The 27,788-nt window shown below is 59.3% G+C and overlaps 3 protein-coding genes and 1 long non-coding RNA gene across 6 annotated transcripts; 3 read left to right on the top strand and 1 right to left on the bottom strand.

Annotated features, from left to right (window-relative positions):
- Positions 1 to 563: 563 nt before the first annotated feature.
- Positions 564 to 11,271, top strand: TBC1D20 (TBC1 domain family member 20). Of its 3 annotated transcripts, none has more exons than XM_086853141.1 (8): positions 564 to 743; positions 3,405 to 3,590; positions 4,301 to 4,384; positions 5,851 to 6,037; positions 6,826 to 6,927; positions 7,809 to 7,950; positions 8,601 to 8,788; positions 8,922 to 11,271. In XM_086853141.1, the coding sequence occupies exons 1-8, from the start codon at positions 701 to 703 to the stop codon at positions 9,193 to 9,195; spliced, it is 1,206 nt and encodes a 401-aa protein (XP_086709267.1). In that variant the 5' UTR covers positions 564 to 700; the 3' UTR covers positions 9,196 to 11,271. The 3 variants fall into 3 exon arrangements, with proteins under 3 accessions (XP_086709267.1, XP_023795516.1, XP_086709266.1); XM_023939748.2 differs by lacking the exon at positions 564 to 743 and adding an exon at positions 2,011 to 2,643; XM_086853140.1 differs by lacking the exon at positions 564 to 743 and adding an exon at positions 2,036 to 2,519.
- A 1,938-nt stretch (positions 11,272 to 13,209) lies between these two features.
- Positions 13,210 to 16,929, bottom strand: SOX12 (SRY-box transcription factor 12). The gene has a single exon (XM_023939749.2). The coding sequence runs from the start codon at positions 16,894 to 16,896 to the stop codon at positions 15,997 to 15,999; it is 900 nt and encodes a 299-aa protein (XP_023795517.2). The 5' UTR covers positions 16,897 to 16,929; the 3' UTR covers positions 13,210 to 15,996.
- A 1,642-nt stretch (positions 16,930 to 18,571) lies between these two features.
- On the top strand, positions 18,572 to 22,107 carry LOC111945938 (uncharacterized). Its single transcript, XR_015277072.1, has 3 exons — positions 18,572 to 19,927; positions 20,004 to 20,051; positions 20,479 to 22,107. It is a non-coding gene; the product is annotated as an uncharacterized LOC111945938 (long non-coding RNA).
- Positions 22,108 to 22,797: 690 nt separating this feature from the next.
- REM1 (RRAD and GEM like GTPase 1) lies at positions 22,798 to 27,681 on the top strand. The gene is made up of 4 exons (XM_023947845.2): positions 22,798 to 23,262; positions 23,416 to 23,498; positions 24,516 to 24,720; positions 24,905 to 27,681. The coding sequence occupies exons 1-4, from the start codon at positions 22,953 to 22,955 to the stop codon at positions 25,180 to 25,182; spliced, it is 876 nt and encodes a 291-aa protein (XP_023803613.2). The 5' UTR covers positions 22,798 to 22,952; the 3' UTR covers positions 25,183 to 27,681.
- The last annotated feature ends 107 nt before the right edge of the window (positions 27,682 to 27,788 follow it).

Here is a 27,788-nt window from a genome sequence, read left to right on the forward strand (position 1 = left end):
GTGCTGTAACGTAAAAGCACCCAGTATGACAAAATACAGCTTGTTTGCACTGGTTCTGAGCTATGCAGGACATTTTACCCAGTTCTTTCGTTATTCCAAGCGAGTAAGGATAAGATTTGTGGAAGAGCAAACTGGGAGTGGTGAATGGCCCCAGTGCCTGTCAGCCCTTGCACAAAGAAGCACGGAACCCTGTGCATGGAAGGAGCTTTGTGGACTTGACAAGCCCTTACAGAAGTGCCGGGCGCTTGTTCTCCCACTGTGGTGCCTCAAAGCATTGACAGGGGAGTTTGGAGGGTTTGCGGGGGTTTTTTGCGTGGTGGCAGAAGCCACTGTCTGCAGCACCATTGAGGGTGCGTTACCCGCCCCGACAGCGCTGGGAATAACCTGTACCGCGGACGTCGGGGAGGGTTGGGGGTTTGGTTTTTTGTTGGTTTTAAGCAGCCCTGACGCGCGCTCGGGGTGAGCTCGTCTAGGCCAAGCGCTCCCGTTTGCGCATGCGCAGATGCCTCCGCCCGCGTGACCCGCCTGGCGGCGCCGCGCCTGCGCACTGCGGTGCCGTGACGTCCCGCCCGTGCGCCGGCGGGCGGGGGGCGGGGGGAGCGGGCGGGGGCGGGACGGGACCGGACGGCGCGGGGAGCGCGCAGCCCCGGCCCGGTCCGGTCCGGTGTCCGGGCCGGAATGCGCCGCGGCGCCCGGGAACATGGCCCGGCAGAGCCCGCCGCGCAACGGCGTCGGCGGCCACGGTACGGGCTGGGCCGGGCCCGGCGGGCGGGGGGCGGTGGTTCCGCTGAGGGGGCGGGGGCTGGAGCGCCCCCTGCGGGCGCGGCGGCGCCCCCTGGCGGTGGGGCGGGGCCGGCGCTGCACTGGCAGCCGCTCTGGTGGGAGCGGGCGGGGTAACCGGGGGTCCCGGGGGTCCCGGGACCGAGCGAAGGGTCCGGCTCACCCCGCGGCTGTGCGGCCGCGGCGGGCTCGGGCGGATCGGAAGCCGCCGGGCCCGAGGGCGGACCCCGGCAGTGACCCAGGGCTCTGCGGCAGCGCCGGGCTGGCCAGACCTGGCGAGGCCGTGTGTCGGTGCCCGGTCCTTGCAGCGGTGCAGAAGCACCGACGGAGCCATCTGGGTTTTAGACCGCCCTCGCTTTGGGTTTGTGTCTTTCTTCCAAGGGTGAACCTGCGAGTTAAGTTCTTGTGTTTTCATGAAACATGTATTGAAATGCACTGATTTTGTGTAATACTCGCAGCTGTTGACTCCTGTATGTTTGAAAAGTGTAAATATTCGTGTCTTTATTAGTAAGTTTGAGAGGAGGAGCCCGCAAGATGTGCTCCTGCCTTCCCACAACTTCTTAAGTTCTTTGTGTGTGAGCAGTTCTTTCTCCCATAGGCTTTGTCTCCTCCTTCCCGAGGCATCGGTATGTGAGAGCCCAGTGTGTGCGTGTGGCAGGGGATCAGGAACAGCTGGGTGTCAGGAAAATTAATCCACAAACACCAGAAGTTTATCTCCAAAAAGGAGACAGAGGAGTCCTTTTACTTTATTCGAATAAAGAGAGAAGCCATGGGGCATTCCCCTGGGGTCTCTCAGATTTTTTGGAGGGCACAGCCTTCCTTTTATCCTAATTTCCCGGCCGCATGTCCCTTCTTTCCCCATTGGTTGAGGAACCTGAGAGGTACAGACTTCCCAAAATGCCTAATACCTAAGATTTTCCCCCTAATGTATAACCCCCCTCTTAATTCTTAACCCTTGTGGAATTTTATGGTGTTTCCTCAGTGTCCCTTTCATCTTTCAGTGGAATCCATCCCATTGTTTCTGTTATCTCTCAGTAATACTTTCATCTTATCAGCAGACCCACAGCTTGTTTGTAAAGACAAACCCATCATTCCTCTCATGGGGGTAGGGAACTGGCTGGGAATAGGGAACCGGCCGAACAGAGCTGGCTTCTGTTGTGCAAATAAAATAACTGCTTGCACAAGGGGCGGGAAAGGAAATAAAAGTCACTGTGTGAGTGACAGGAGATTTAATGTTATCAGGAACGTGGAATTCGGAGGGAGGTGGAGCTCTGTCGTAGGCTGTTACAGCTTGTTTTGATCCAAGAAGTGCTTTAAAAGGGTCTTTGAGAAGGAACAGCATCCAGTGCTCGACCTACTTAGCTTCCGTGTGTGTGAACAGCCTGCTGACCTACCGGCTCCCTTCAGACCTCGCTGAGAACTGCACTTCTAGCCAGGAGCTCGCAGAAACAGGGCCGGGGCAGTGGCTGAGGTGCCACGTGAGCAGAGTAACGAGCTCCCCTATCGCTGCTGAGAAGGTGTGGCCTTGGGAGCAGCTGTTTCTCCATCAAAATCCTTTTAATTCCTCCCACCCCAAATCCTATTTGGACACGTCGCTTATAGAACGAATCCTGTTTGGATCCCAAGAGTTGTTGCATCTATGGGAATAGCCTTTAGGGAAAGGCAGTGTTTGTGGTCTCATCCTGCACTCCAGTCCTGCAGCTGCTCAGCAAAGCCTCCTTACTGGGAACTCCTCCAGTGTGAGATATCAAGTGGCTCTCGGCTGCTTCTTTCTTTCCTCACATGAGGCAGTGGTGACAAATTCCACCATGTGGTGTGAAGTAGTGTCCTTTCTCCGCTCACTGGGAAGCGCTTTGGTGTCCTGTAAGTGTGTCTAACCCGAGCACTGTGTGCTTTGTGTGTTACCTCCTTCCCTCCCTGCCCCAAGTTCCTGTGCTCCTCAAAAGAGTGGGAATTGTCTCCTACTGGCTGAGCTGTGTGTGTACTGGTGGCTGGCAGGTTTGTGTTTGTTGTAGGACAAGTCAATGTGCTTATGATTCTTTAACTCTGGTATAATTATGTCCTTTCTTGTGTCTGTTGCTGTCAGTGGAAATACTCAGGCTTCTTCCTAGGACGGCTGCACCTGGGAGTCGGTAGGAACACAGTTTCGGGAACACTTTCCTAACCTTTATAGAACACTTTCCTAAGTCCGAGTCTTAGGAAACACATGACATCTGAGCTGGCAGCTGCATCAGAGAGCAGAGTTTCAGGATGGCTTTGCAGGGCTGTCTTGATCCTGTATGGAGCCATGAACCACTGGGAAGGACAGGAGCCAAGGGCTCTGTCTGGGTACTGCTGGTGGCTCCACTGTCAGGAGGAGCAGTGTTTGCCTCCCACACTGGGACACCCAGGGTTGATAGGGAAGTAGTGAGAGTGCCCTTTGAGGTGCTTCTAGTGCTGAGTCTGCAGAAATGGGGACACTCAGCTGGAGGGGTCACCACCAGAGTCATCCCTGTCATGACAGTGTGACGACTGTTCTGTATTATCTCCCTTGTGTGTGTGTGACGTTGCTGTGAGTGGCTGTTGCTAGCTCCCTCTGAGTGCTGGCACTGCCTGTCAGCTCACATCTCTGTGGCCTTTTGCAGACTTTGATGCTAAGAAGAAAAGAAAAATGGCAGAGATTTACCAGGCTCTGAACAGTGACCCCACTGACGTGGCAAAGCTGAGGCGGATGGCGATCAGCGAGGGCGGGCTGCTCACGGATGAGATCCGGTGCAAAGTGTGGCCAAAGCTGCTCAGTGTTAATACAGATGACCTTCCCCCTCCTCCAGGTATGGAGCAGCCTGGTTTCAGCTGCTTGGGAGGAACAGTTCAGTGACCTTCGTCACTAGAGGAGGGAAGTGCTTTCTGACCTGCCTTTTCCCTGTGTGTGTTGCATTTGCCACTAAGCTCTTGTACAAAGGGGATTCACTGCAGCACCAATACCGTGTTGTATGTAAACAATACATGACTTCTAAAAACAACATTTGTTGTTTTCTTTAGTGATAGTAATGGAATCAGTTAATTGTGGATGCAGTTAGCATGGCCCTGAGCATTAGCTGACATATATAAGTTCACCTGCAGCAGAAAGAGTTAGACTTGATTTGTTTTGCTCCGATGAAGAGGTGTCTGTGCTGAGCCCTGGTGTGGCTAAAATTCTCCCAACGTGTCTCTCCCAGGAAGCAGTTTGTTGTGTCAAGCACATGTGGGTTTCAGTCAGAACAGACACAGGGACAACAACCTTCCTGGTGAGGTACCCACATTGTTTTTAAACCTTAGCAATGCAGGAGCTCTAGGTCCTGTAGCTTTTACAGTCATCCAGCACAGATCTTATTATTATCCTGATTCTGTGGTCATTTGGAAAAAGGGGATTTACAGTGGAACAGGGGGTTTGTGCAGCTTCATGTCAACATTCAGTAGGGATCTTCCCAGCTCCCTAACCTCACTCTCGTCCCAGTGCCATTGCACTGCTTCATGTTAATCCTGTTCCTCTTTTTCTCAGCAAGGAAGGAGCTGCGAGAGGACAGTAAGGATTACCAGCAAGTGTTACTGGATGTGCGGCGATCCCTGCGCCGCTTCCCACCAGGTGAGAGGGGATTCTGCTCTTCCCACTCTGCAGGGGCAAGAGCAATGCCACAGGGCTTCTCCTGGCTCAGACCTCCCTGGGAGGCTGCAGAAGGTGACACTGTTATTACTCCAAGGGCCTGACTTCCAGAAAACCTTTTCCTTGTGATCTCACAACAGCTTCTTCTTACAGTGAAGGCCTTCTGAAGCCATCAGTTTCCTTCAGCTGTCTCTGCACAGATGGTTTTTGATGTGGCTCTTCCAACATCCCACTTCCCCTGCCCTACTGAGCCCCTCTGCCAGAAGGCTGCTACTGGCAGACAGTTGCAGCAGAGAGAGGATGGATCCTGCACAGATCTTGTGCACCATGACCTGTTGAGATTAGGACAGATGGAAAGCTTGATAAACATGCCATTTGCTTCAGTTTATTTTAGTCCATGGTCTAGCTCAGGGGCAGGGAAGGCAGGTTTGTCTGTGCTCAGAACAACCCCTGGTATAAAACAGTCTTAAAATCAGGTTCTTGCACCAAATTTAAACATTAGAACTTAAAGTATTTAGAAGCAAAATGGTTTTGCAGTTGTTTTGTTCTGATGGGTGCCTTGTGTTATTTATAAAACGCTAAATCCAGCAGCTCTCTGTGCAAAGCAGTCGTTATTTCTGGCCAGAATCTGCTTCCCCCCTTCTGCCACTTTTATTTTGTATAAACACTTGATTCACTCTGATTCTTGCAGGCGTGGATGCTGTGTGCAGGCCTGATTCTTGGAGGCTCTGCTCCTACGGATTTTTTTGCCCTTGAATGGCAGCCTCCTGCCTATTTTTAGCTGCATTAGTGAAGCAGAGGAAAAGGAGAACTTTGTCATTGCAGGATCTCTGCTGGGACTCTCTGCTTGGCCTTTGGGCGTTTTGTCTGTTGACAAGAACTGCCAGAAACTGACTGCAGCTGTGCAGGGCAGGAACAATGTTTTCCCTGTGACATCCTGTCCCTAAACACATGTTGTTAGCAGGGGACTGATAGAAAGTTGTGCCAGTGGAGGCCTCGCAGTCTGATACAGTTGGCATACAGTTTCTGTGAAAATGGGTCCTGTTGAATTTTTTCTAGAACTCTTGGGAAATTAAAAATTACTATAACATCCTCATTGGTACTGGATGTGCAGAACAATTCTCTCTTCACAGCAGCACTGTGGAAACATCTGTAAGCCCTGCACCTGTCCTCCACAGTGGCTTCCTTGCAGATAAGGGTTCTGCAGATCTAAAGATTAAACCTCTCAGCAACTGGCCAGATTCCCCTGGTCCTGCAGAGTTTTGGGAGAGCATTAGAGCTTTGGATGATTTTTTTCTGCCAGTTTTACCCTCCCCTGTGCACCCCATCCCTTGGGATCAGGCAGGTAGTAAATGCACAGGTGCTCTCCTTGCACACCATAGTCACCCTCGCTCCCACAGCAGGCACTGGTAGGTGACACAGCTGTGCCACCTCTGCTGTTCCCTCAGGGATGCCAGATGACCAGAGGGAAGGATTGCAGGAGGAGCTCATCGATATCATCCTCCACGTCCTCAAGCGCAACCCCCAGCTGCACTACTACCAGGGATACCATGACATCGTGGTCACCTTCCTCCTGGTGGTGGGGGACAGGCTGGCCACAGCACTGGTGGAGAAGCTCTCAACGCATCATCTCAGGTACTCAGTGGGAGGAGAGGAGCCAACTGCATGTTTTCAGGTTGTGGGGACACCTGTGCAGGTGGAGCTGGCCTGGAAGGGGAGCTGGGAAGGCAGAGCCTTGGGTTAAAGCAACTGCCTGTCATGCCTGTATCCAGAGGAGTCATTGAGAGCAGCCTGACCACACAACAGCACGTGGCTTTGCAGGGAGCTGTGCCCTGGGGAAAGGATAATTGAAGGCTGTCAGTTAATTTGTAGCATCTCTTGGAGCTGGAAAAGCCAACACACATGCATTATCCATGCTTGTGTGGCTGTCAGGGCCTCACCAGGTCCTGTGGGCTGGCTCAACACCTGCCTCCCACTTGTCCTTGCATATCCCTGGGCAGTGTGGTCTGTATTACCAGTGTCCTGTACCCCACATGAAGAGTCTTTCCTGTTTGTGCACTGAAATAAGAGAAAGCTTCCAGCTGGAGAGTGTGGTTTGGAGGGATTATCTCTCCTCTCCCAGGCAGGAGTCAGATTTTGGGTGCTGGAAAAGCTTTACGGTTCTTATGTGCACTGCAGCAAAATAAGAAGTGTCAGCTGACAGCAGCATGATGGTCTGGGTGTGGGTTCTATGTGCAGGTCAGTCCTGGGTGTCCCAGACAAGCTGGAAGGAGGCTGCTCCAAAGAGACACAATTCCTTGGGGCTGAGGGCCACCTTGCCAACAAGGCTATTTATTGCATGTACTTCACTTTCTGCTGCCTCCCTAGAGGGAGAGCTTGCTGATGTTGTTGCTTGACAAAGCTTCTTTTAAATAATTCCTCAGGGATTTTATGGACCCAACGATGGATAATACCAAGCACATATTAAATTACCTGATGCCCATCATAGACCAGGTGAACCCTGAGGTGCACGACTTCATGCAGAGGTATGCAAATGTTCCCTTAGAGCCTCCTGGCTCTCCCCTGCCCATCTCAGGTTACTGTTCACAGAGCCGTTTTCACCAGCACATCCTCAGCACTACAGTGGCTTCCTCAGGAAGTCACCACAGCTGATGGTGACACCCCAAAGCCATGTAGCACTCATTTCTGAGCAGGTTCAAACCTGAGCTGCCTGTCTGGAGGAGTTTTACACAGTGACATCTTCAGCCCATTTGTCTGCAGTCTGCATTGGAAGGGCAGAGCATTTGGGGACAGTGTTGTATAAATACTACAACTGTTTCACGTGACCACTTGTGTGCTGGTGGGACCTTGCTGTAGTTTGTTGTTAGTTCTGGGGATAATTCCCAGGTTTTGCTTTAGAGGGACAGAGGTGTGCCTGGGCAGATCAAATCAGAAGCAGGAAGGTGAATGGGAAGAGTCAGTTCAGAGCCCTTTTTGGGGCAGGTGTGTCTTTTTTCTCACAGCCAGAATGTCTTTGGGTACCAACTCCCAGAATTAGTAGGCCCTCAGGGTAGGAAGAAACCCAAACATCTGTCTGTGCTGCAGGACATCAGTTGCCCTTAAGCCAGCAAGCCAGACAGTGCCATGATACATCACACATTCAGGGTCCCCTGAAAGTAGCATTTGGCCTCTGCTGTGGCTCCCACTGGATGTGACACAAATAGTGGCAGCACTTTGCCACAGGGGGTGGCACAGGAGATAAACACTTTTTTGTGTCAGAGGTGCAGTTCCTACTCTGTGTGGGGGTTCAAGTGCTCCACTGTCAGTCAAGCTCTATTTCCCCAGGCACAGCTGTGCAGCACAGGAGTGGCCTGGGAGTATTTCATCCCTGTTTCCAGGCTGACCTAATGGCTCTTTCTCTCTGTAGTGCGGAGGTGGGAACCATCTTTGCTCTCAGCTGGCTGATCACCTGGTTTGGCCACGTTTTGTCCGACTTTCGGCACGTGGTGCGATTATATGACTTCTTCCTGGCTTGCCACCCACTGATGCCCATTTATTTTGCAGCTGTGGTATGTACTGATGGAATGGTCAGGGATTAGCTGTGCTGTTCTGAGGCTGTGGGAGTTTGGGGCTGCAGAAGGAGGCTGGAAAACCCAGTGCTGGTGCTGTCCCCAGTTGTACCCTGCTCTGCAGATGCGGTCAGTGATGTCTTTGCTGATGGTAAAGGGCAGGTGGGATCCAGGGGAACTCAGGGCAGCCTGAGGGTGTCCAAATGTGCAGCAAATGTTCAGTGCCGTGGAGGCAGCATGGCACAGTGTTTTTATTTCCTTTCATGTGCTGGTCCTGCTTCTGGTCACATACTGGGATGCCTGACTGGCTGGGGACAGCTCTGCACTGTGCATCCACCTGCCTGTCCTCCTATGGCAGAGGGCAAGGCATGAAGTCAAACCCTGCTGAGGTTCTGCTCACATCTCTGACCTGCTAGTAGCAGGCTCTGCTCAGCAGACAGACCCCAGTACCCTGAAAGAGGCTTTCCATGGCCTCAGAGTCTCAGAAGGGGTTTGGCATTTCTCTTCCCAATGAATGCAGTGTGTCCTCTTGAAGAAGGCCTTTCAGCTGGAAGTAAAGTGTTTTTTTCTTCTGGCTCTGAAACAAGTGCCAGCATGTGCCAAAGAGCTGTCCCCACTTCTTTGTCCATCCTCCTCTCACTCCTCTGCAGATTGTGCTGCACCGGGAGCAGGAAGTTCTGGACTGCGAGTGTGACATGGCCTCTGTCCACCACCTCCTGTCCCAGATCCCACAGGACCTTCCTTATGAGTCTCTGGTCAGCAAAGCCGGGGACCTTTTTGTCCAGTTCCCACCTTCTGAACTCGCCAAGGAGGCAGCTCAGGCAGCTCAGGCGGAACGGTGAGTGCTGGGCAGCCCATGTGTTCCCTACATCCCCTTGCCAGGGGTTGCCTCCCTTTGGAGATCATCCTAACTGGAGGCTGGTCCCAGAGGTGAGCAGGGGACGCTCTTTGACCCGTTCCTTCTCTTGCAGAACTGCGGCTTCCACTTTTAAGGACTTTGAGTTGGCATCAGTGCAGCAGAGACCAGACACTGTGTTGAGGCAACGCTTCAGAGAGCGGCTCCGAGGGGAGGAGCGGCTCCGAGGGGAGGAGCGGACAAAATCCACCTTGACAAAGCCCCGGACCAACCGCTTTGTCAAGCTGGCAGTGATGGGGCTGACGGTGGCACTGGGAGCGGCTGCCCTGGCTGTGGTGAAGAGCGCACTGGAGTGGGCACCCAAGTTCGAACTGCAGATTTTCCCCTGAAGCCGGAGGAAGGGCCTTCACTGTCACTGCACCCATCCCCAGCAGGAAGGGCTGATGTTTGATGAGGGACGTATCCAGAAACGACCTGTATGAAGGTTATTTTTTATTCTTACTGCGTCCAGTAACGCTTTTGGCCTTTGTGACAGAGACTGAGGGAGCCAGCCCAGCAGGACGGTTCCCCACACCATGCTCACCTTGGTCCCCTCTCCCTGTGCAAGGGTGAGCAGACGGGCGCTCCCGCTCTCCCCTGAGGAACCAGAGGTATGGACAAGTTTGGCTGTTCAGGCTGTGCTCAGGTGACTGTACAAAGAGAGAACTGTGTGTGGGCTTTGCCCAAATGATCCTGCGTTCTCCATTGAAGAAAACTAGTGGGAGTGAGAGCAGATCTTTGCCTGGAGGAGAGTGTCCAACAGGGTTTGTTCTGAGTTCTTGTGTGTGTGAGGGTGAAGGGCTGTTGCACTCCTGAGGAACAGGACAGCCCTTTGGCTCTTCATTGCTACAGTGTGACCCACGACCTGCCTTCAGCTTTGCCGGTGCTCCAGCTCTTCCCTCTCCTGTGGGTGCCCCCTGAGCAGAGCCAAACCTTTCCCACACCCCAGCCAGCACAATGCTGTGAGCTTCTCTTCAGTGTGTAACACTCCCTGGCTCTTTTTGCTTCCACATCTTTGCTGCCTGATCTGCTTGCAGGGGCCAGGAGCAGACCTTAGCTCCCCTCAGCTCTCAGGCACTGCCACTGCTGCGCTGGCAGTGCCGTGACTGTATCTGGGGTCAGTGAAGTGAGACACGAGTGCAGTCACCCTGCCAAAGGTGTGTACTGTCATATGCCAGGTTATGCTACCACAAGGCTTAGTGGCACTGTAAACACCCACTGCAGACTTCTTTAATAGCTCTGAAGTGGACACTTACCATACCCATGTGGAGAAAGGCTTTTTCCACCTTGTGAAACACTTTGCACAGGATAGAAATTGTTGCACTAGAAAATGTGTCAAAAAACACCACCACGAGCTGATCAGGCTCCAGCATTGCCTCTGGAAATAACATGAGGGGTTTCCCAGAAAGGCTACCCTGACCTCTGCATAGCTCTCATCTCCCCACCAGTCCTGTCAGCAGTCCCAGTGCTCCCTGCCCCCCAAACTAAGCAGCAAATCCTTCTAGACAGCTCAGTGTCTCACTGAGACAAAGCCAATAGACACTCTATGCCTCTACCTCTCCCCCAAGCTGCTAAATCTCCCTCAAGTGCCCTTACCTGACCCTCACGGCTCCCTCCCGCTCCCCCATCATTGCTCTGTTGTGCCCAAAGCCATCTGTGCCATGCCCAGGGTCTGCACACCTGAAAAGGAGGTGTTGGTTGAAGGGATTTTGGGATAGAGAAGAAAACTCATGCCCTGCAAAGCTTAGCACCCCCCACTCCCACCCCTCTTGGTGCATAACCGCCCTGGCTATGTTCAGGTTTGCCCCATGGGCCTTTGCTCATGGAGGGGCTGTGCCTTTCTGGCCAGAGGGCATGTGGGTAGTTGTCATTCCTGGCTTGTGTTCCCATGAAGCTCTGAGCAGGAGTTCCCTTTGCCTCTGCAGGTGAAATGGGGAGTGTGTGAAAATGCCGTTGTCCAGGCAGGCAGCAAGACCTGTTCCTTCCTCTCCTCAATGGTGCCAGTGCCGTTGGAGAGACCTGGGGCTGCTCAGGGGGGCTTCTCCCAACGTTGTTGAAGGCAGAGCCCATTCCTGGCCCCTTGGCACCCCCAGAGCAGCAGAGCAGAACTGGGGGCTGGGTCACTTAGCACTTTAGAAGCCATTGGTGCAGGAGAGTGTGGTGATCTGGGAATGCTGTTGGAGGACCCAGGGCCATTCTGAACACTACCCTGAAGGAGGGGATGGCTGGAGCCCCCCAGGAGGAGCCACTGCAGCCCCTCCATTCCCTGGCCACGATGCACTTTAGTTCTTGCATTGTCCCTGGAGGGAGAGAAGGAGACCGTGGCTGCGGGTGCTTCAGTTACTCTGTACAAAGACTTACACATCCCCTGTAAATGCAGATTTCTACAAAACCTAAAACTGTAAAATAAACAGTTCCTAAACACACTTCCTGCCCTCCCTGGGCTGGGGCTGTCAGATTTGCTTTTGTGGCACCCGGTGGCCCAAAACTGGCACCTTTCCTGCGCTGGCCAGGCCAGCGCAGTGTGGCCTCACACCCAGCAGCCCCGTGGGAAGAGGAGCGGGAGCAGAGCCAAGGAGTGCATGTGTGCCCTGGTCACTGTTCTCCATCCATCTGCCTCCCTCTGGGCCAGTGCCAGGCCTTGTGTGTGCTGCTGGCTCTCCGGGGTGTCCCCCCCATCAGCAGCGTGGGGCTGGAAATAGCCTGACCTCCCATCCTGCCCTGTACCCCAGGCCGGGTGCCTGGCTGCAGGAGGAGATCCCGGGCAGGATGCCCAATTCCCAGGGCATGCTCTGCTGAGCTGGGGTGATGAAGCCACCTTTGCCAAGCTGGAAGTGGGTTTGGCTGGATGGCTCAAGGCTGGCAGCCGTGTTGGCTATTTTTAATTGTCTGTGGCTTCTCCAGGAGACATTTTCTCAATAGTGCTTGGAGCCCTTTGGGAGGGACACCCTTTGGGCAGCCGAGGGGAAGGAATGGTGGTGGGAGGTATGTGGCACCTTTGGGGTAGCCAAGAGGCCACTGCCACATGTGATTCAGAACCAGGCCAGTGGCAATGTGTGCATGTGCCTGTGTGGGCCACATTGGACACTGAACAAGAGCCCTGTGTGGCCAGTGGTGGCAGTGGTGATGGCCAGAGAGCTCTGACTGTGGCTGCGCCATGATCCCCTCCTCCCAGCCGTGCCCCTGTGCGGAGACCAATCCCATTGCCGGGGGCTGTAGTGACGGCTCCCTGGAACACTGCTGCCCCTGTGGTACCGCCCAGGCCCCGGGCGGTGCTGGGGACTCTCCCGTGGGTGCAGCCTGCAGACTCGGGGGGTCACAGTAGCATGGGCAACCCCTGCACTTCTCCCTCCCTCGGAGACAGCCCGGTCCCCAGCAGCGCCGGGGCTGCAGGAGGGGCTGGCGGTACCCGGGGATGCTCTGGGCTCCTCTTGTTGCCGTGGCAACAGCTGCGGCGAGACTGGGGGCAGGGGTCTGGGTGTGATCAAGTGGCGCGTGACCTCGTGCCCCCCCCCCCGGGCCCTCCTGTGGGTCTGGATTAGCACCCCCGGTTCCCTTCCTCTCTGGTTCCCCCCCGATTACCTCGGTCACCTCCCCCCGGCTGAACGGAATCGGGGGCGGCGCCGGGATTGCCCACACACACACACACGGGTGGGGCGAGGGGCTGCATATGCACAGCACATCCGAGCACATACGTGCACATGCTCACACTGCTCCCAGGGACGCCCAGCCCACCCTCACTGATGAGGGTGAACCTCCCCGCTGCGGGAGAGCCCATAGGAACCGGGGCTCAGGGTGGGAACTGATATGCCTGGGAGCTGGATCCTGGCCACTGGGAATTCCGTATCTCCCTGAGGATCCCACATAGCCCTTGGAATCCCAAATTCCCCTGGGAGGAGTGAGGCAGCACAAAAGGAGCCAGAGTCGTGGGGAGCAGACCAACACACTTTATTCCATAATCACAACAGTCAGGATCATTGTTAGCCGAGGTTCTGCAGAGCAAGGGGCAGCCGTGTCACACCCCCCAAGACGGGCCCAGATGGGGTGGTCAGTGCCCCTCGGCTAAAATCCCGTTTCTCCAAGATAACAGACACAGGGACCCTTCACTAACACAACACTACAAAGGTGACCCCGAGCGCTGGCGCCCATCCACAGGCTGCGCCGGGGCCCCGCCAGCTCCGGGGACCCCCGGCCCACTCGGCCGCCGCCAGGGCAGCTGCTTCCTGAGAGAGGTTTGGTTTATTTTTATTATTACTATTATTATTATTATTATTATTCGCTTTGTCTGGAGTGATGACGGGATGTCGCACGCGCACGCACACACGCTCGCACACGCATGCCAGCCAGCACCGGGCAGCGGGGGCGCAGCGGGAGGGGGCCGCACGCTGGGGGGGTCTCTAAGCACTACAACCACACGGCACAGAAAATCCACCACTGTCCACGACGGTTCTCCCTGACAAACACACCCGGCGAGACTCGAGGAGGGGGACAGGGGTGAGGACGGGGACAAAGCGGATGATGTTGTGCTTGCGGCCAGGGCAGGAGACCCCGGCACTGGCTCCGGTTCTGGCACTGACCCAGAACCTGCTCCTGAGGAAATATTTCGCCTGACAGTCTGTGGAGGGATCACCCTGGCTCAAGGGTGATGCACAGCACGTAGGGGACCACCGGGACCTGTGTCCCCCCAAGGAACGGAAGCTGAGCCCTGGGCTGCAGGGTCAGCAAAGCACACGTGTGATGCGAGACCCTCAGTGTGGCCTCAGGCCTTGCTGGTACCTGGGGGCTTTGGCTTCCCCATGGACAGGGATGGAGGACAGGTGACTGAGGTGACTGAGGGCGCCCTCCCTGAGAACCCCTGGCCACAGCATGGGGTGGCTGTGCACCCCAAGAAAGCACCGAGGTGCTGGGTGAGATCCGTGTGTGTCAGAGAGCTCTGGGGCCGCCGGACTCCACGGGACCCCAAACCCGGCTCACACATGGGAAGGGGCTTCAGATGCTCCCGGCGCGGGGCTAGGAAGGCAAAGTCCCCCCGAGGCGGCGGTGAGGCGGGAGCAGGCTGCCAGAATCACGACTGTCCCGGCGCTTATTTGGCTTTTCCACCTTTGGGGGCGGGACTGGATCCGGTGGGGGACGGCCGGGAAGGGAGAGGACGCAGAGAAGAGGACGCGCTCTATCCAGGGAACACGTGTCTGATGCGTGATGCCCGCCTGGCTCCGCAGGCTGGCACCCGCACGGGGGTACTGAAACACCGTGGCTAATGCCAACACACACGCACAGCTACCGCTACACACCGACACATCTACACTGCTGATGGTTGACCATCGCGGGGGGCCTCGAGGGGCCCCCAGGGACTGGGCTGGGGGACATCAAGCATCCCTGCAAAGGACCCGGGGACACACCTTTCCCTGCGCTGCAGTGCCTATCCCCATGGCTGAGCCAGGGCCACCAGCGGCTCCAGCAGCAGGGCCAGGCACCTAGTCCGAGGCACCCTCAGGGGATGTCAGGACATGGGAGGGGGATGTCCTTCCCCTGGTCACGGCTCAGTCCAGCCTGACAGCAAGGGGCAGACACAGGATAGCCTGCGACTGGGGGAACCGGCAGCCCCAAAACAGGGAGGCAGAGCCCCAGGCAGCGGGTGCTCCCCTACCGCCAGAACCCCACTGGCAGGGAGGGGTCCGAGGAGCCCCCACAAACCTAGAGTCCCTGGGAATCGGGGTCATGGGGGACTGCAGGGGCTGCTTCAAGCAGCGGCTGCTGCCGAGCCCAGTACTGCTCTAGCAGACGCTGCCAGCCCCAGCCACGACCACGTCCCCAGGGATGTGTGGAGTCCCCACCCAGCACAGCTGTACCAGAGCGCAGCCCCTGCCCCCCCAGCCACAGCCTGCGGCAGCTGCCGAGCCACCACTGCAGCCACGTGCTCCCGGCAGTGGGAGGAGGCGGCTGTCGCAGGAAGGAGCCATTAGGAAAAGCAAAGAAAATCCCAGCTGGAGGAGCCGCTGCAGCAGCATCTTCCCTGCCAGCACGTCCCTGCTGTTGGCGCGGCCGGCAGCGGGGTCCAGCGTGGTGCTGTGTGGAGGAGCCCTGTGCCAGAGCATCACCCACACCGCACACGCCCACCAGCACTGGCTGCAGCTGCTCTTGGACTAGTTTGGGTGGTTGCTTAAGGCAGATTTCCCACAGCTGCCCTTCCCTGCCACCCTCCCCTTCCAGGCTGCTCCCTGCCATCCCGGCAGCACCACATGCCACGGCTGGGCACAGCGACACGCAGCTCCACTGGCCAAGGTCAGCCAGCCCAAAGCAGGTCCCACACGGGCACAGGCTCCAAGGTTAAAATGAGGGCTGGCTGCTTAGTGAAGGGCTGGTTCCCATACAATTTTGGGGCGGCCACGGGCTCCCTCCGTGGCACAGCTTTCCCTGCACAACTGCCTGGCGAGAGAAATAACACAGCCTCCCGCGCCCACGTGCTCATCACGTGTGTGCAACTTCACTCTTCCCAAAGCCAGTGGCGGGGAGCAGGCGCCACAGGGAAGGAGACTCTGCTGTGGGACACTGAACCCCCAAGCCAGGGACACAAAATAGGGAGTTGGGAAGGGAGAGTGGCATGGCTCGGCATCCCTCCCCAAGGGCTGCAAAGAGGAAGAGGAGAAAATTGAAGCCATGCGTTCAATGCAGTCAAAAACCAAACGGAATCAGCCATTCTCCAAGGGATGGGGAAGGTGGGGTGGGCACCAAGAGCTGGGGTGGCGTGGATGCTCCTGCTTCCTGGAGAGCGGGAGGGCACACGATGCTGGCAGAGATGGGAGCGGCCGGGAGCAGCCATGGCTGTCAGCGCCGGGGCCATGGGGGAAAGCGGCCGGGTGTGACAATGAAAACCCGATGAGATGCATTTCACGGGCAAATAACTGCGGCGGGCGGCCATGCGTCCCGCAGGCACGAGGCGAGTCGGACAGACAGACGGATGGAGAATGGGTGTGTGCCAGGGGATGGGGGGAGCAGGGGCTCTGCCTTCCAGCAGCTTCAAGGCAAAATACCTGATTCCTGCATGTAAACAGCTGGTTTCGGTTTGTTTGTTTTTTTTTCCTGGGTTGTTTTTTGATATGACCTGATTGTGGGTGAAAATAAAAATGAGCGTTACCTGCAGAGCGTGGGACTCAGTAGGTAAAGACCAAGTCCGAGATGCTGGACATGAGCCAGTCCCCTGCTATCATCTCCGTCACCTCGGGCGTGCAATAGTCCGGGAACTCGAAGTGCGAGGAGCCTCCCCGCGGGTAGAGGTCGTGGTCCTTGTCGAAGACGGACCAGTCCAGGGCACTACAGGTGGCATTGGCAGGTGCCCGCCCGGGCATGATCCCCAGCAGCTCTTCCTCCAGCTCCTCGTCGGAGGAGCTGAAGGAAGAGGGAGGGGACCCAGCCGACATGGGAGAGGGGGACCCGCTCTCTGGGGACCTCCCTGGCTCCGGGCAGGGTGTGGTAGGGCTCAGGGGTGCAGGGGGCTCCTGGGGGCTGTGCTCCCCGTCGGGTGCCGGGTGCCAGGCAGCCGTGCCCGGCACCACAGGGCTGTCCTCAGCGGGCACCTCTGGTGCGGGCTCCTGCGGGGTGTCGGGGCCGCTGGGCAGCTTGGAGGGCTGCCTGCGGCTGGCAGAGACACGGCCCAACACGGAGGGCTTGATCTTCACTGGGAGCCGCGGGCGGGCGGCTCCGGTGCCCACCTTGCCCTTTTTCCGAGGCCGGTACTTGTAGTCGGGGTAGTCGGCCATGTGCTTGAGACGCAGGCGCTCGGCCTCCCTGACAAAGGGGATCTTCTCGGAGTCGTGGAGGAGCTGCCAGCGCCGGCCCAGGCGCTTGGAGATCTCGGCGTTGTGCATGTCGGGCCACTGGTCCATGATCTTGCGGCGCTCGTGCTGGGACCACACCATGAAGGCGTTCATGGGCCGCTTGATGTGCCCGCTCGGCGTCTTGCACCAGGCGGGCTCGGTGTCACGGGCGGGCAGTGGGGTGCAGGGCTCCCGCCGAGCCTCCGCTCCCCGGCCCCGCGGGCCGCGCTGCACCATCCTGGAGCCGGGTACGCCGCCGCCGCCTCCGCCTCTTCCTCCCCCCCTCCCGCCGCCGCCTCCCTGCCCGCCGCCGCCTCCCCGCCCGCCGCTACGCGCCGCACCGCGCCGCCCCCATTGTGCGGAGCGGGCGGCGGCGGGGCGGGGCGCAGGCGGCCGCGACGGGGCCCGGGGGCGCACGGCGGAGCCGACTCCGCCGGGGCGGCGGCCACGGAGATGCTCCGGAAGGGCTCTGGGATAGCCCGGTGTTCTCCGGCTCGGAGATGCTCTGTAGCGGTCCTGCCCCGGAATGCTCTGCACCGGTCCGAGGATGCTCCGGAATGCTCTGTAGCACCTCGACGATGCTTGGTACCGGTCCGAGGATGTTCCGAGATGCTCTGTACCGTCTCGGGGATGCTCCGCACCAACCCGGGGATGTTCGGCGCCGGCTCGAGGATGTTCCGGGATGTTCTGTATCGGCTCGGGGATGCTCCGCACTGCTCGGGGATGTTGCACACCGTGAGGGCTCCGCCCCGGGGTTGCTCCGCTCCCCGCCGCCCCGGTGATGCCTCCTCGGTTAAGTCGGCAGATGCTTCGGTCGGGAATGGTGTACAGTGGTTGCGGCGGGTCCGGGTGCGGGTCGGGGGTGCGCGGGGGCGGTGCGGGCAGCCCGGGAGCCGCACGCCCCCCGGTGCCGCTCTTATAGGCACGGCCGCCCCGCCCCCGCCGCCCCCGGTAAACACCGCCGCGCCGGGTCTGTCAATGGCGGGCCCCGCCCCCCGCCGCCCATTGGCCGCGTGGCGGGGGGGCAGATCCCGCTCAGCCAATGGGCGCTCGCCCAGAGGGGTTGCTGGAGAGAATGGCAGGGCGGCACGCCCCGGTACCCCCGGTACCGCCCGGCTACCCGGCACACCCCGGTACTCCCCGGTACTCCCCCCGGCTAGGCACGGCACGCCCCGCTACTCCCTGGTAGCCCGGCACGCCGATGGCCCCGATACCGCCCCCACGGCAACCCGGCAACCCCCAGTGCCCCGACCCGCGCAGCACAGAACGCCCGGTGACACCCGGTGCCTTCAGACAAGCATCCCGGTACGGCGGTTCCCCTCTGTGCCCTGAGGCACCCACCCGAGGATGCTCCAGCTCCTGCCAGTAACCCGCCGCTCCCCCGGTATAGGCACCCCGATGTCCCCGGTGACCCTGACATCCGCACCCTCGGGAGCACCCACACCCCTCGAGGTTTGTCGGGAGCCTGTGCATGGGTCTGACCGCTCGGAACACCGAGTATCGCCCCGCGCTTGAACCCTGCCCTGCCGGCCCACGGGGCTCCCGGGACATCCACTGCTCTCGCTCGTCCGGGCAGAGCCCCGGCTCGGAACACTCCCCGGACCGCTCACTAGGGCTCGCAACACTCGGCGCCACGCGTTGTGGGAACACCGACGCCTTCGTGGACACGTCCCTGCCACCCATTCCAGCGGCGTCTCCCCGTGGGTCGGCCCTCGGCGGGGACGGGAGCGCCGGGCGGGGAACGCGCAGCCCACGAGGCGGACACGCGGCTCCCCGGTGCCACGAGTGGGGCCACGCCCCTCCGGCTCGGGCCCCGCCCCCTCCGCTGGGCGTCACCAATGGGGAGGCGGCGGCGGCGCTGTTGCCCCGGAGACCGCGGGCTGCCCGCCGGGGGCCGCGCCCATTGGCTGTCGCTGCCGCGCGCGGACCCGCGGGGGGCCGCGCCCATTGGCTGAGCCCCCACCGCCAGTTGCTGTGGTGACAGGGGACCGCGCGGGACCGCGCCCGAGCCGACCGGGCACCGGGACTGAGCGGGCACCGGGACTGAGCGGGCACCGCGACTGAGCGGGCACCGGGACTGAGCGGGCACCGCGACCGACCGGGCACCGGGACCGAGCGGGCACCGCGACTGAGCGGGCACCGGGACTGACCGGGCACCGGGACTGACCGGGCACCGCGGGCTGTCGCCGTCCTGCGCTCTGAGCAGGAAATGTTGCCTGTCCCGACCCTGTCGGCTGCCCCGACATTGCGGCCAGCCGGGACAGCGGGGCCTGCTCTCCCGCCGGCCCAGCCCGCAGCCCCGGGCGCTGCCCACGCTGTCCCGGAGCCGCGGCGCGCGGGGAACAACACACAGTTCTCCACCGCGGCTTTGCACCGGGCCTCCCCGAGCCGTTCCCGCTCGGTATAGGCGGAGGTCATGCCCGGCACTGGTCACCCACATGGCCCCGTCACGGAGCACCTGCTCGGCCGCTCCCCACACCTCCGGTCTTCGCTGCCGCCCCGCCGGTAGGAGCGGCTGTGTGCGCATTAGCACGGAACTCCCGTGGAGTCGAGCAGCTCTGCGGGCCCGGAGGCGGCTGCCCATCCCCGTTGGTCCCGTGCACCGGGCCCGCCTCTACCCGGGCTTCCCGGGACGGCCGTTCCTCCGCTCCTTCCCGGCCCTGGCCGCTCCTCGAGCAGCTCAGGGCCAGTCCCGCCGGGCTGCTCGGGCTGCTCCAGCCGCTCCCAGCCCGGACACCCAGACTCCGCCCGGTGGTCCCGTCCCGGTGATCCCGTCCCGGTGATCCCGTCCCGGTGATCGTGTCCCGGTGCGGTGCCACGGCGGAGCCGGCAGGGGGCGTCCCTTCCGCCCGTTCCCGTGAGCCTGGGCCCCGCCCGGTCCCCGAGCTCACCCGCTGTCGCCGTGGGGACCGGCTCGGGTTACGGGGGATACGGGGCATCCCCAGGGCGAAGAGGGGTTCCCGGGGGGCGATGGGGCCCGGGGATCCCCGGAGGGCAGAGGATGGTGAGGATCAGTGGGGTGGAGGAGTGTCCCAGGAGGAACAGAAGCTGCCAAGCGGACAAAAGAGCGAGCTGGGAGGGGTTCCACATAGACCATCAGCGGTATCACCTCTGCAACAGCCTACTAAATCCATTCCTCCATACCGTCCCTGCCTCCAGCTGGCTGCTGGAACACCACTCTTCTTCCCAGAGCCACTCCTGTGTGGAGTGGCACCAGGCACGGTGACAAATTCCTCCGTGCTGCCAGTGCAAGCAGCAGTGCCTGAGGGTAAGGTCAGGGTTGGTGCAAGGGGACATTTCCCAGCTCTGAGGAATGAGCAGTGACTTTATTTCTCCCTGTGCAGAGGCTGAAGGCAGTGGTGCAGACCTGCTGTCAGAACTGGCTGGACACGGTGAGGGCAGAACTCCAGGACACAGAAAAAACAATGGAAAATAATCTGGGAAGCTAGTTGCTCACATCACTGTGAAATGAGTCTACACAGTCATGTTACCTTTGCTTTCCATCCTCGGTTAAAGACACTGTGTTGATCTTACAAATGTCAAACAATTCCATTTCTGAGAATGAATCCCATTTGCCCTGTGGGGATGCTCTTCCCATCAGCCTGCCGTGAGGGAGAGAGCCCTGTGACACACGGGAACCTGTGCTGGGGGCGAGGGGGGAGGTCTGCTCATGGGATTATTCTTTCCTGCTGCATTCCAGCTCCTGCCCCCCGGGTGCACACACATTTTTTTATGAAAATATCACCCTGTTGGGCAGACACTCACCCAGCAGAGCAGCATGGGTGTGGGTGTCAAGGGTGGCTGGATTTCCTTCACCAGGGTCTGTGTTTTAGCTGGAAGACAGGTATGGCTGTAGCTATGGAGGCACGAGCTGAAGGAGGAGGAAAGCCTGGAACATGTCAGGAGGGAGGAGGCAAGTGGCTGTGTGATAGATTAGTGGAACTTAATTTTTTTCTGTTTTTAAAAAAAAAAATGATAAAAAAGGGGAATTAATTAGCCTCAGCAGCTGGTGGGGCTGGGGTTACTGAGGGTGGATGGGAGAAGAGTTAAAAATAGCAGGAAGGCCCAAGTGGAAAGTTTCTGTAACATCACAAGTCAGGCATTTGGTGCTTACCCGCCCTGACAGGCGGGAGCCTGTGCCAGAGCCCTCTCCACCATCCTCAGCCCTTTCCCACTGACCTCCCTGCAACTTTTCACACGACATCAGCAACCCTTCGTTTTGCTAATTAACCCTTTGCTTCCAGACACTGGACTTGCATCTTGAAAGTGCAAAATCAGCCACAAATTGCTCAGCCTGGGAATGTGAGGGTGCAGAGGACCACAGTGCTCGTGCTGGCCCTCCCTGGGTCCCTGCATGTCGCTGGCAGTGTGTGGAGCCCAGAGGAGCTGTAAACCCCCCTGTGTCCATTCCCATCTGCATTTCAGCTTCCCCTCCTTAAAAATCCTCCTGTTTCCAGAGGCCCTGTGTGGATTTCTCCAGTAGGTTGGAGCCCTATGCTGGGACACTCTGGATGCACAGTTTGTCCTTGGCTTAGACGGAGATGGATGAGGCATCTCTGAGCAAGCCCAGCTTGCTGCACTTGTCCCCACTGCGAGAAAGCAGATGTACCTGGCTGCTCCAACAGGCTTTCTCTTCTGTTTGTCTTTCAGGATTGACAATGAGAGCAGCTGAGTTCATTCCTTCTCCCTCCCAGAGCCCAGGAGTTGTGTCTGGCTCTGCTGCTCTGGGAGGACTGGCAAGAGCTGAGTCTGCCATACAGAGGGTGGTCTGAGGGTGATGGAGCAGGGCTTGGGCTGGAACAGATTTTGGTGGTAGGCAGAGTGGACGGTGACTGTGGCAGACCATGAGGCATGAGAAAATACTGCTGTGTTAACTGGGGGTTAGGTTTGGCTCTGGTTTACACTAAATAGGTGCTGGGCACTACCCTCACCTAGGTTAAAAGTGTTTCCCTCTTCTCCTAGGTGCTTGCATGGTCCTGGGTCCCAGAACAGGCATCTGGGCTGACCCCACTGAAAGCCAGTGCAGGACCCTGGGGACACAGAGAGGGTGACACAGCTGACACAAGGCAGGCTTCCCTCAACCCACATTGTGCCCCCTGATGACAGGACTGCCATGCAGGGAACGGGGACACCTCTGAGCACAGACCATCTGAGCAGTCACCCTGCTCCTGCTCCTCCTCATACCAAAACAGCCAAAGCACAATGGCTTATTGTGCTTTGGCCCTCCTAACTCTCCACTTTCTCAGCTGCATGCTGGGTACTCAGCATTCCCACCAAGGAGCTGTTACTCCTCTGATGCCAGTCCCATGCCCAGTGCCTGGAGCAGCCAGGCTCAGATGAGGTGCCAAGCTGACCCCATTGCCTTCAGCCCTTCTTCCCCCCAGGCCTGCTCAGCACCTTGGGCATTTGCTGATGTGATTTTATGGCACAATAAAGGTGTTACTGTCATTCTTGCCATCCCCATCACTGATCATGTTGTCCTGGGACCAGCCTTGATGTCATGAGGCTTTGCCAGTATATCCCAGTGTGGGAGGATTGGTGACCCAGTGTAGGGTTAGAATAATGCTTGCACTATGACACTTTTGGCCAGTACTGCCAGTGTCTGGGATCAACAGACAGGTTCAAACAAAAACAGCTCCTGCTATTGTCCGTGCCAGGAGAGCCCCAGCCTCGTATTCCATCACTGCATCTTGGAGACGGAGCTGCACAGCCGGGCTCCGGGCTTCCAGGTCCTGAAAAAGCACATCCTCCCGTGGGAAGGGCAGGACCGGACCGGGCTCGGCTCCCTCCTTCCTTGGCAGAACCGAGCCTGGGTGGCAAGAGCACGGCCGGGAACCGGGGTGATGCTGCTCCACACAGGACCGGAGCGTGGTGCAGCCCCCGCCCGCGGCAGCGCATCCCGCAGCATCCCCACGTAACCGCTGCTCCCCGTGACCGAGCGACGGGTCCCAGGGGAATTCGCCGTTTTCCGGCACCGCAAGCCCCGAGGGGACCTCAGGGACCTCGGGGACCGGGACAGGGCGGCTGGGCCGGGCCGAGGGCAGTGCGGGCGGGGGTGTGTCCGGCGGGGGAGGATCGCAGCGGCGAGGGGCTCCACCTCCCGGGGCTTAAAGCCCGGGGCGGACGGCGATGCGGGTGTCCCGGGAAAGTTGTGCCCGAGTTGCCATCGGCTCGGAGCGGGAGCGGCTCCAGGAGCCGCAGCGGCGCGGTCGGGGGCTGCCGGGTGCGGGTGCCCCTCGGGGCGACACCCACTCCCCCCCCACCCTGCGGCCCCCCTGCCCTCGGTGCTGGTGATGACCCTGAACACGCAGGCCGGGAGCAGGAGCCCGCTGCGGCGGAGGGCCAGCACCCCGCTCCCGCGGCCGGGCGGCTCTGGGGCCGCTCCGCGGGGTGAGCCCTGTCACCCCCAGCTCGGCCACACCGCCTCCGAGCCGGGCTGCAGGGCCCCCCGCGGCAGCTGGTCCCCCGACTCCTCGGGCTCCCCAAGGCTCAGGGAGCCCCGGTACCGAGTGGTGCTGCTGGGTGACCCCGGCGTGGGGAAGACCAGCCTGGTCAACCTCTTCGCCGGCGTCCAGGAGAGGGACCTGCTGGACCAGCACGGAGGTGGGTGTCTGGTGGGGGGGATCTGCTGCAGAGTCACCTGCGGGGCATCCTGTGGGCCCATGCTGGGACAAAGCCATGTGTGAGGCGGAGAGGAGCCCGGGACGCTGCTGCCAGGGAATGCGGCGCTGACCGAGCTCTCGTGGTGTCCCGCAGGGGCCGCGTACGAGCGCAGGCTGACCGTGGATGGCGAGGAGACCACGCTGCTGGTGCTGGACACCTGGGAGCCAGAGCAGCGGGTACGGCGGGGCTGGGTGTTGGAGTCAGCTGGGTGTGCCCAGGGGACATTGTATGGGTACAGATGCTGTCTTGGGGCCTCTGAGCGCTTTGAAGGGCAACCTGCGGCTACCCTCTCTATGTGTGGGGCTCACCAGAGTGGAGCACAGGATACACACTGGGCAAGACAGGCTGGATCACATCTCTACCCAGCTCTGTGCCCACCCTCCCCGAGCATGGGAGGCTGCCTGCTGTGTCCTCACTGGTGTGGGTTCTTGTATGATAACCCACTTCAAAATGCATAGAAATGGTTTGGGAGTGGGGCTGCAGGATCCAACTGGGTAAATCCACAAGTCGGTATGGCCAGCCAGAACACTTTACTGGACAGAATGGTGCCCCCAAGAGCCTGGCATAGGACATTCCTCATGCCCAGAAGATGAGGTATCTCCTGTGCAGAAATACCAGTGCTGCTGTCACTGCCTCCCTCCAAATGCCTCCCTCCTTCCCTCCATGCCAGGGCCCTGCATTTCTGCAGGTGCCACCACACAGTGAGTCCCCAGGAGTGGGGATGGAGTCAGTGCCCAAGCTGTGGACAGGGGTGCCAGCACCTGCATTCACTGGGGCTGTGTTTGGCACTTACCTGCACTGCCCAAAGATGCCCCAGCACCATAACACCCCGACAATGCCTCCTTTTTTACCACTACAGCTTATTCCCACACTGCCCAGCAGTGCCTGGATCATGCAGGGTTTAGCACCCACCACACTGTCCCACAGCATTCCCAGGAGATTCAGCCTCACCCCCCCACACCAAGCTGAGCCCACAGTCCCAGTCTGTTGACAGAAGAAAACTCCCAAATATTCCCCTCAAAATCAAGAGGTTTTAATCTGCATTTAACTATTAGGGTAACACATCTGTTCTCCACAGTGTGGGGTCTGGTGGGGTGCGCTGACAGGTTCCATCAGTGCCACGGTGCTCTCCTGTCCCCTGGAAGTGGTCGTGGCCACAGATTGGTGACATCTTATTCCCCATGTGGTGACAGGGTGAGGAGAGCCAGCGGCGTAGCCACTGCCTGCAGGTAGGGAACGCCTACATCATCGTCTACTCTGTCACTGACCGGGACAGCTTCGAGAGCGCCTCAGAGCTGCGCATCCAACTGCGCCGCGCGCGCCAGGCTGAGGACATCCCCATCATCCTGGTGGGGAACAAAACTGACCTGGTGCGGTGCCGAGAGGTGTCCGAGGAAGGTGAGTAGGGAGTGAAGGTTCTGGCTGGTGGAGACCCCTGCGGGGGCTCCATGCCCAGTCGCTTCCCCTACATCTGTCTCCTTGTCCCTGGATGTGCAGCTGCTGTTGTGCATGTGGCAGTGCCCGTCCCACAGCATTTGGGGTGACAGCAGGGCCGTGTCCCCTCCCTGTCCTTCCCTTGCAGAGGGCCAGGCCTGTGCCGCTGTCTTCGACTGCAAGTTCATTGAGACGTCAGCAGCTCTGCAGCACAACGTGGCTGAGCTCTTCGAGGGGGTGGTGCGGCAGATCCGCCTGCGCCAAGGGGGCAAAAAGTCCCACCTGCACCCCACAACTAGTCAGAAGCACAAGGAGAGCCTCACCAGCAGAGCCCGGCACTTCCTTGATAGGCTGGTGGCCAGGAACAGCAGCAAAGTGGCCCTCAAAGTCCGTTCCAAGTCCTGCCATGACCTGTCTGTGCTCTGAAAGCCACGGTCCTGTCCCTCCGCACACTCCAGCTGGGACTCTGCTCTCTGCAGTGTGACCAGTGGCTCTGTGGAGAGCTCAGACAGGGCTGGAGTGATGCTGAGGATGTGGAACTGTTTTCACTGCTGAGGGATGCAAGGGTGCTCTGGATCTGGCCACTCTCCTCCAGGAGAGAAGATAAATGGGACCAGGTATGTGGGGTGGAGGATGGGATGGGTACCTGCCCTTGGAGTGGTGAGATTTTGGATCACAGCTGCTCCTGCAGAGCTGGAGATGAGGGGTAGCTGTGCCCCAGAGCAGGGCTGGAAGCTACCAGGAGTGTGGCAGGTCCTGCTTGCAATGCTGTCCTTTGCAGAGCAGCAGGGACTGGCAAGGGCACCATGGCATTGTCCACCTTGGACAGCCTGGAGCCTGGGAAGAGGGGGTAGGGGAGCACCAGCGGCATCACCTGGCACCCTGACTGTGCTGTGCCAGGGCTTTGTGCCATGTCTCACTGGCACCAGTGTTTCTGTGCTCTCTCTGTACTGATGTGATGGGGAAACCCTTGATCTGCAGAATAAATCCGTCAGGGAGGTGCTGTTCTCTGCTGGGTCCCTGCTCTGGGGAGCCATATCCCAGATCCACACGGTCAGATTGAAGCTCTGTTCCTTGCCTATGGCCAGGGCTGAGGATCTGCTTCCTGCTCTAGCCAGGCCTTGGCTGGCTCCTTCATTAGCTGGAGTATCCTGGGGCAAGGACAGCCTCTGTCCAGGGCTTCCTTCGGCTACCCTTGGAGGTGGTCCCAGTTCCTTACCCAGTGGTCCAGCGTTGTCCCCTGTGAAGCCCCCTGCACTTCCCAGCTCTGGAAAAGCCTGTGGGAAAGGTTGAGCTTTGCTGAGCTGCAGGTTTAAAGTCCCTGAGCACCGTGGGAGCTGCAGCCTGGGCAGGGAGCCGGGTGCTTGGTGGCTCCTGGTGCCCCGGGAAGGGGCAGGGAGCAGGAGCCGAGCGGAATGGCACAGCCAGGAAGGGACGTGCTTGGCTGCAGCAAGCAGGGAGTGACCCTGGGCACCCGGGGAAGCCATGCTGGAGCTGTGTGGGCTTTGCCTGTTGTTTTTAGGCTGTGCTGCCATCCAGCAGCTGGGATTCCATGGGGGAACCTGCTCAGCATCTCAGGCCCGATGCCAGGGAGGATCAGCAGTGCCCTCCTACGCAGGTCGGGAGTTTCCGCTCACTCTGCGGTCAGACTGTGGGGAGCCACTGGCTGTGGCTGGCACAGATGGGACACTGGGATGGGGCAGCACCTTCTCCCTACGGGAAACTAGACTCTCCAGAGGTGAAAGCCCCTAGCTTTGCCCTCAGAACTGGGGAGGTGGGTGCTCAGATTTTTTTCCATGCTCCTTAGTGCCCATGGCATTGCTGCTCCATCCTCGCTGCTGCTCTGCTTCTACTGCTCTTCTCTGGTGCTCCTGGCTGGCCGATTCCTGGTGCTGCTGGAGGCGATGCTGTGGTTCACACAGCATCAGGCACGCCGGGGGTGGGGGCTGCACCCGAGGGACAGGGGCTCCTTGCTGCTGCTGGTCCCTCCTGCAGCTGCAGCTGGTGTTTCCCTGTGGCAGGAGACGGGGGAGGGGGACCATGGGATGGAAAGTTGGCAGGCAGCAGAGAGGGGAGTGGAAAGAATGAGCTCAAACCCAGAAAAATGCGGCCGTGCTGGAGGATGGGAGGAGTGGGAGGAGAGGCCAAGGGGGGCCACGGTGAGGCGCTGGGAAAGAGAGGGGGTGGAAGGAGGCGGGAGGGTGGAAGGAGAAGTTGCTGGCAGGGGGCCAGGAACTGCCTGTGGCCCCCATCTGGGCCCACTCCTGGTGGTACCAACTGCTCCAGCGAGTGCTCTCGGGGCTATCCCAGTGCCATCTGCCTTTGGGCAGCCACTGGCTCCAGTGCTGTCTGTCCCTGGGTGGCCATCGGTCCCAATGTCATCCATCCCCTCGTGGCCACCAGCCCCAGTACAGTCTCCCCCCTGTCCCATGGGCTCCCTGGTGCCACCAGCCCCGGTGCCCCCCACCCTGCTCCGGGACCCCGCTGGCTCCTCGCTGGCTTGTGGCCACCCTGGGACAGCAGCCCCCGACTCCTCCACCTCGCTCTGCACAGCGACGCTGCCCTTTGTGAGGATTCCCAAGGCAGGCTGGCGTTCAGAAGGGGGCAGTGACGGGGTCAGGAGCTGTGCTGTGCCAGGCTGGGCCGTGGCAGGCAGCAGGGTGGGATGCAGGGGGGTGTGTGGGCTCACTGCCTTCTGCTGCCCATCCTTCCCCGCTCTGGGAGCAGCAGTCGCAGGGAGAGGGCAGCATCCCGGGCAGGAGGCCAACCCCGCAGAGAGGGGTTCCCAGGAGGCCTTCCCATCTGCCCTCCGCCTGAAACACGGAACTATGAATCACCCCGGTCCTGAAATAGATTCTTTATATTTAAAATACAAAATTTAAAAGACATTAAAAAAAAAAAAATAATTAAAGACTTGTGTTATAATCGCTGCTGTGCTCTCATCTCCTGCCCATGGCTCAGATCTGAACTGGGGGCAGCACCATTTCACTGTGCTTCACCGATTTTTGCTCCTCAGCGAGGAGGAAGAGGAG

This window comes from Cyanistes caeruleus, chromosome 16 (genome assembly GCF_971803275.1).
Source record: "Cyanistes caeruleus chromosome 16, bCyaCae1.hap1.1, whole genome shotgun sequence".
Classification (NCBI taxonomy): domain Eukaryota; kingdom Metazoa; phylum Chordata; class Aves; order Passeriformes; family Paridae; genus Cyanistes; species Cyanistes caeruleus.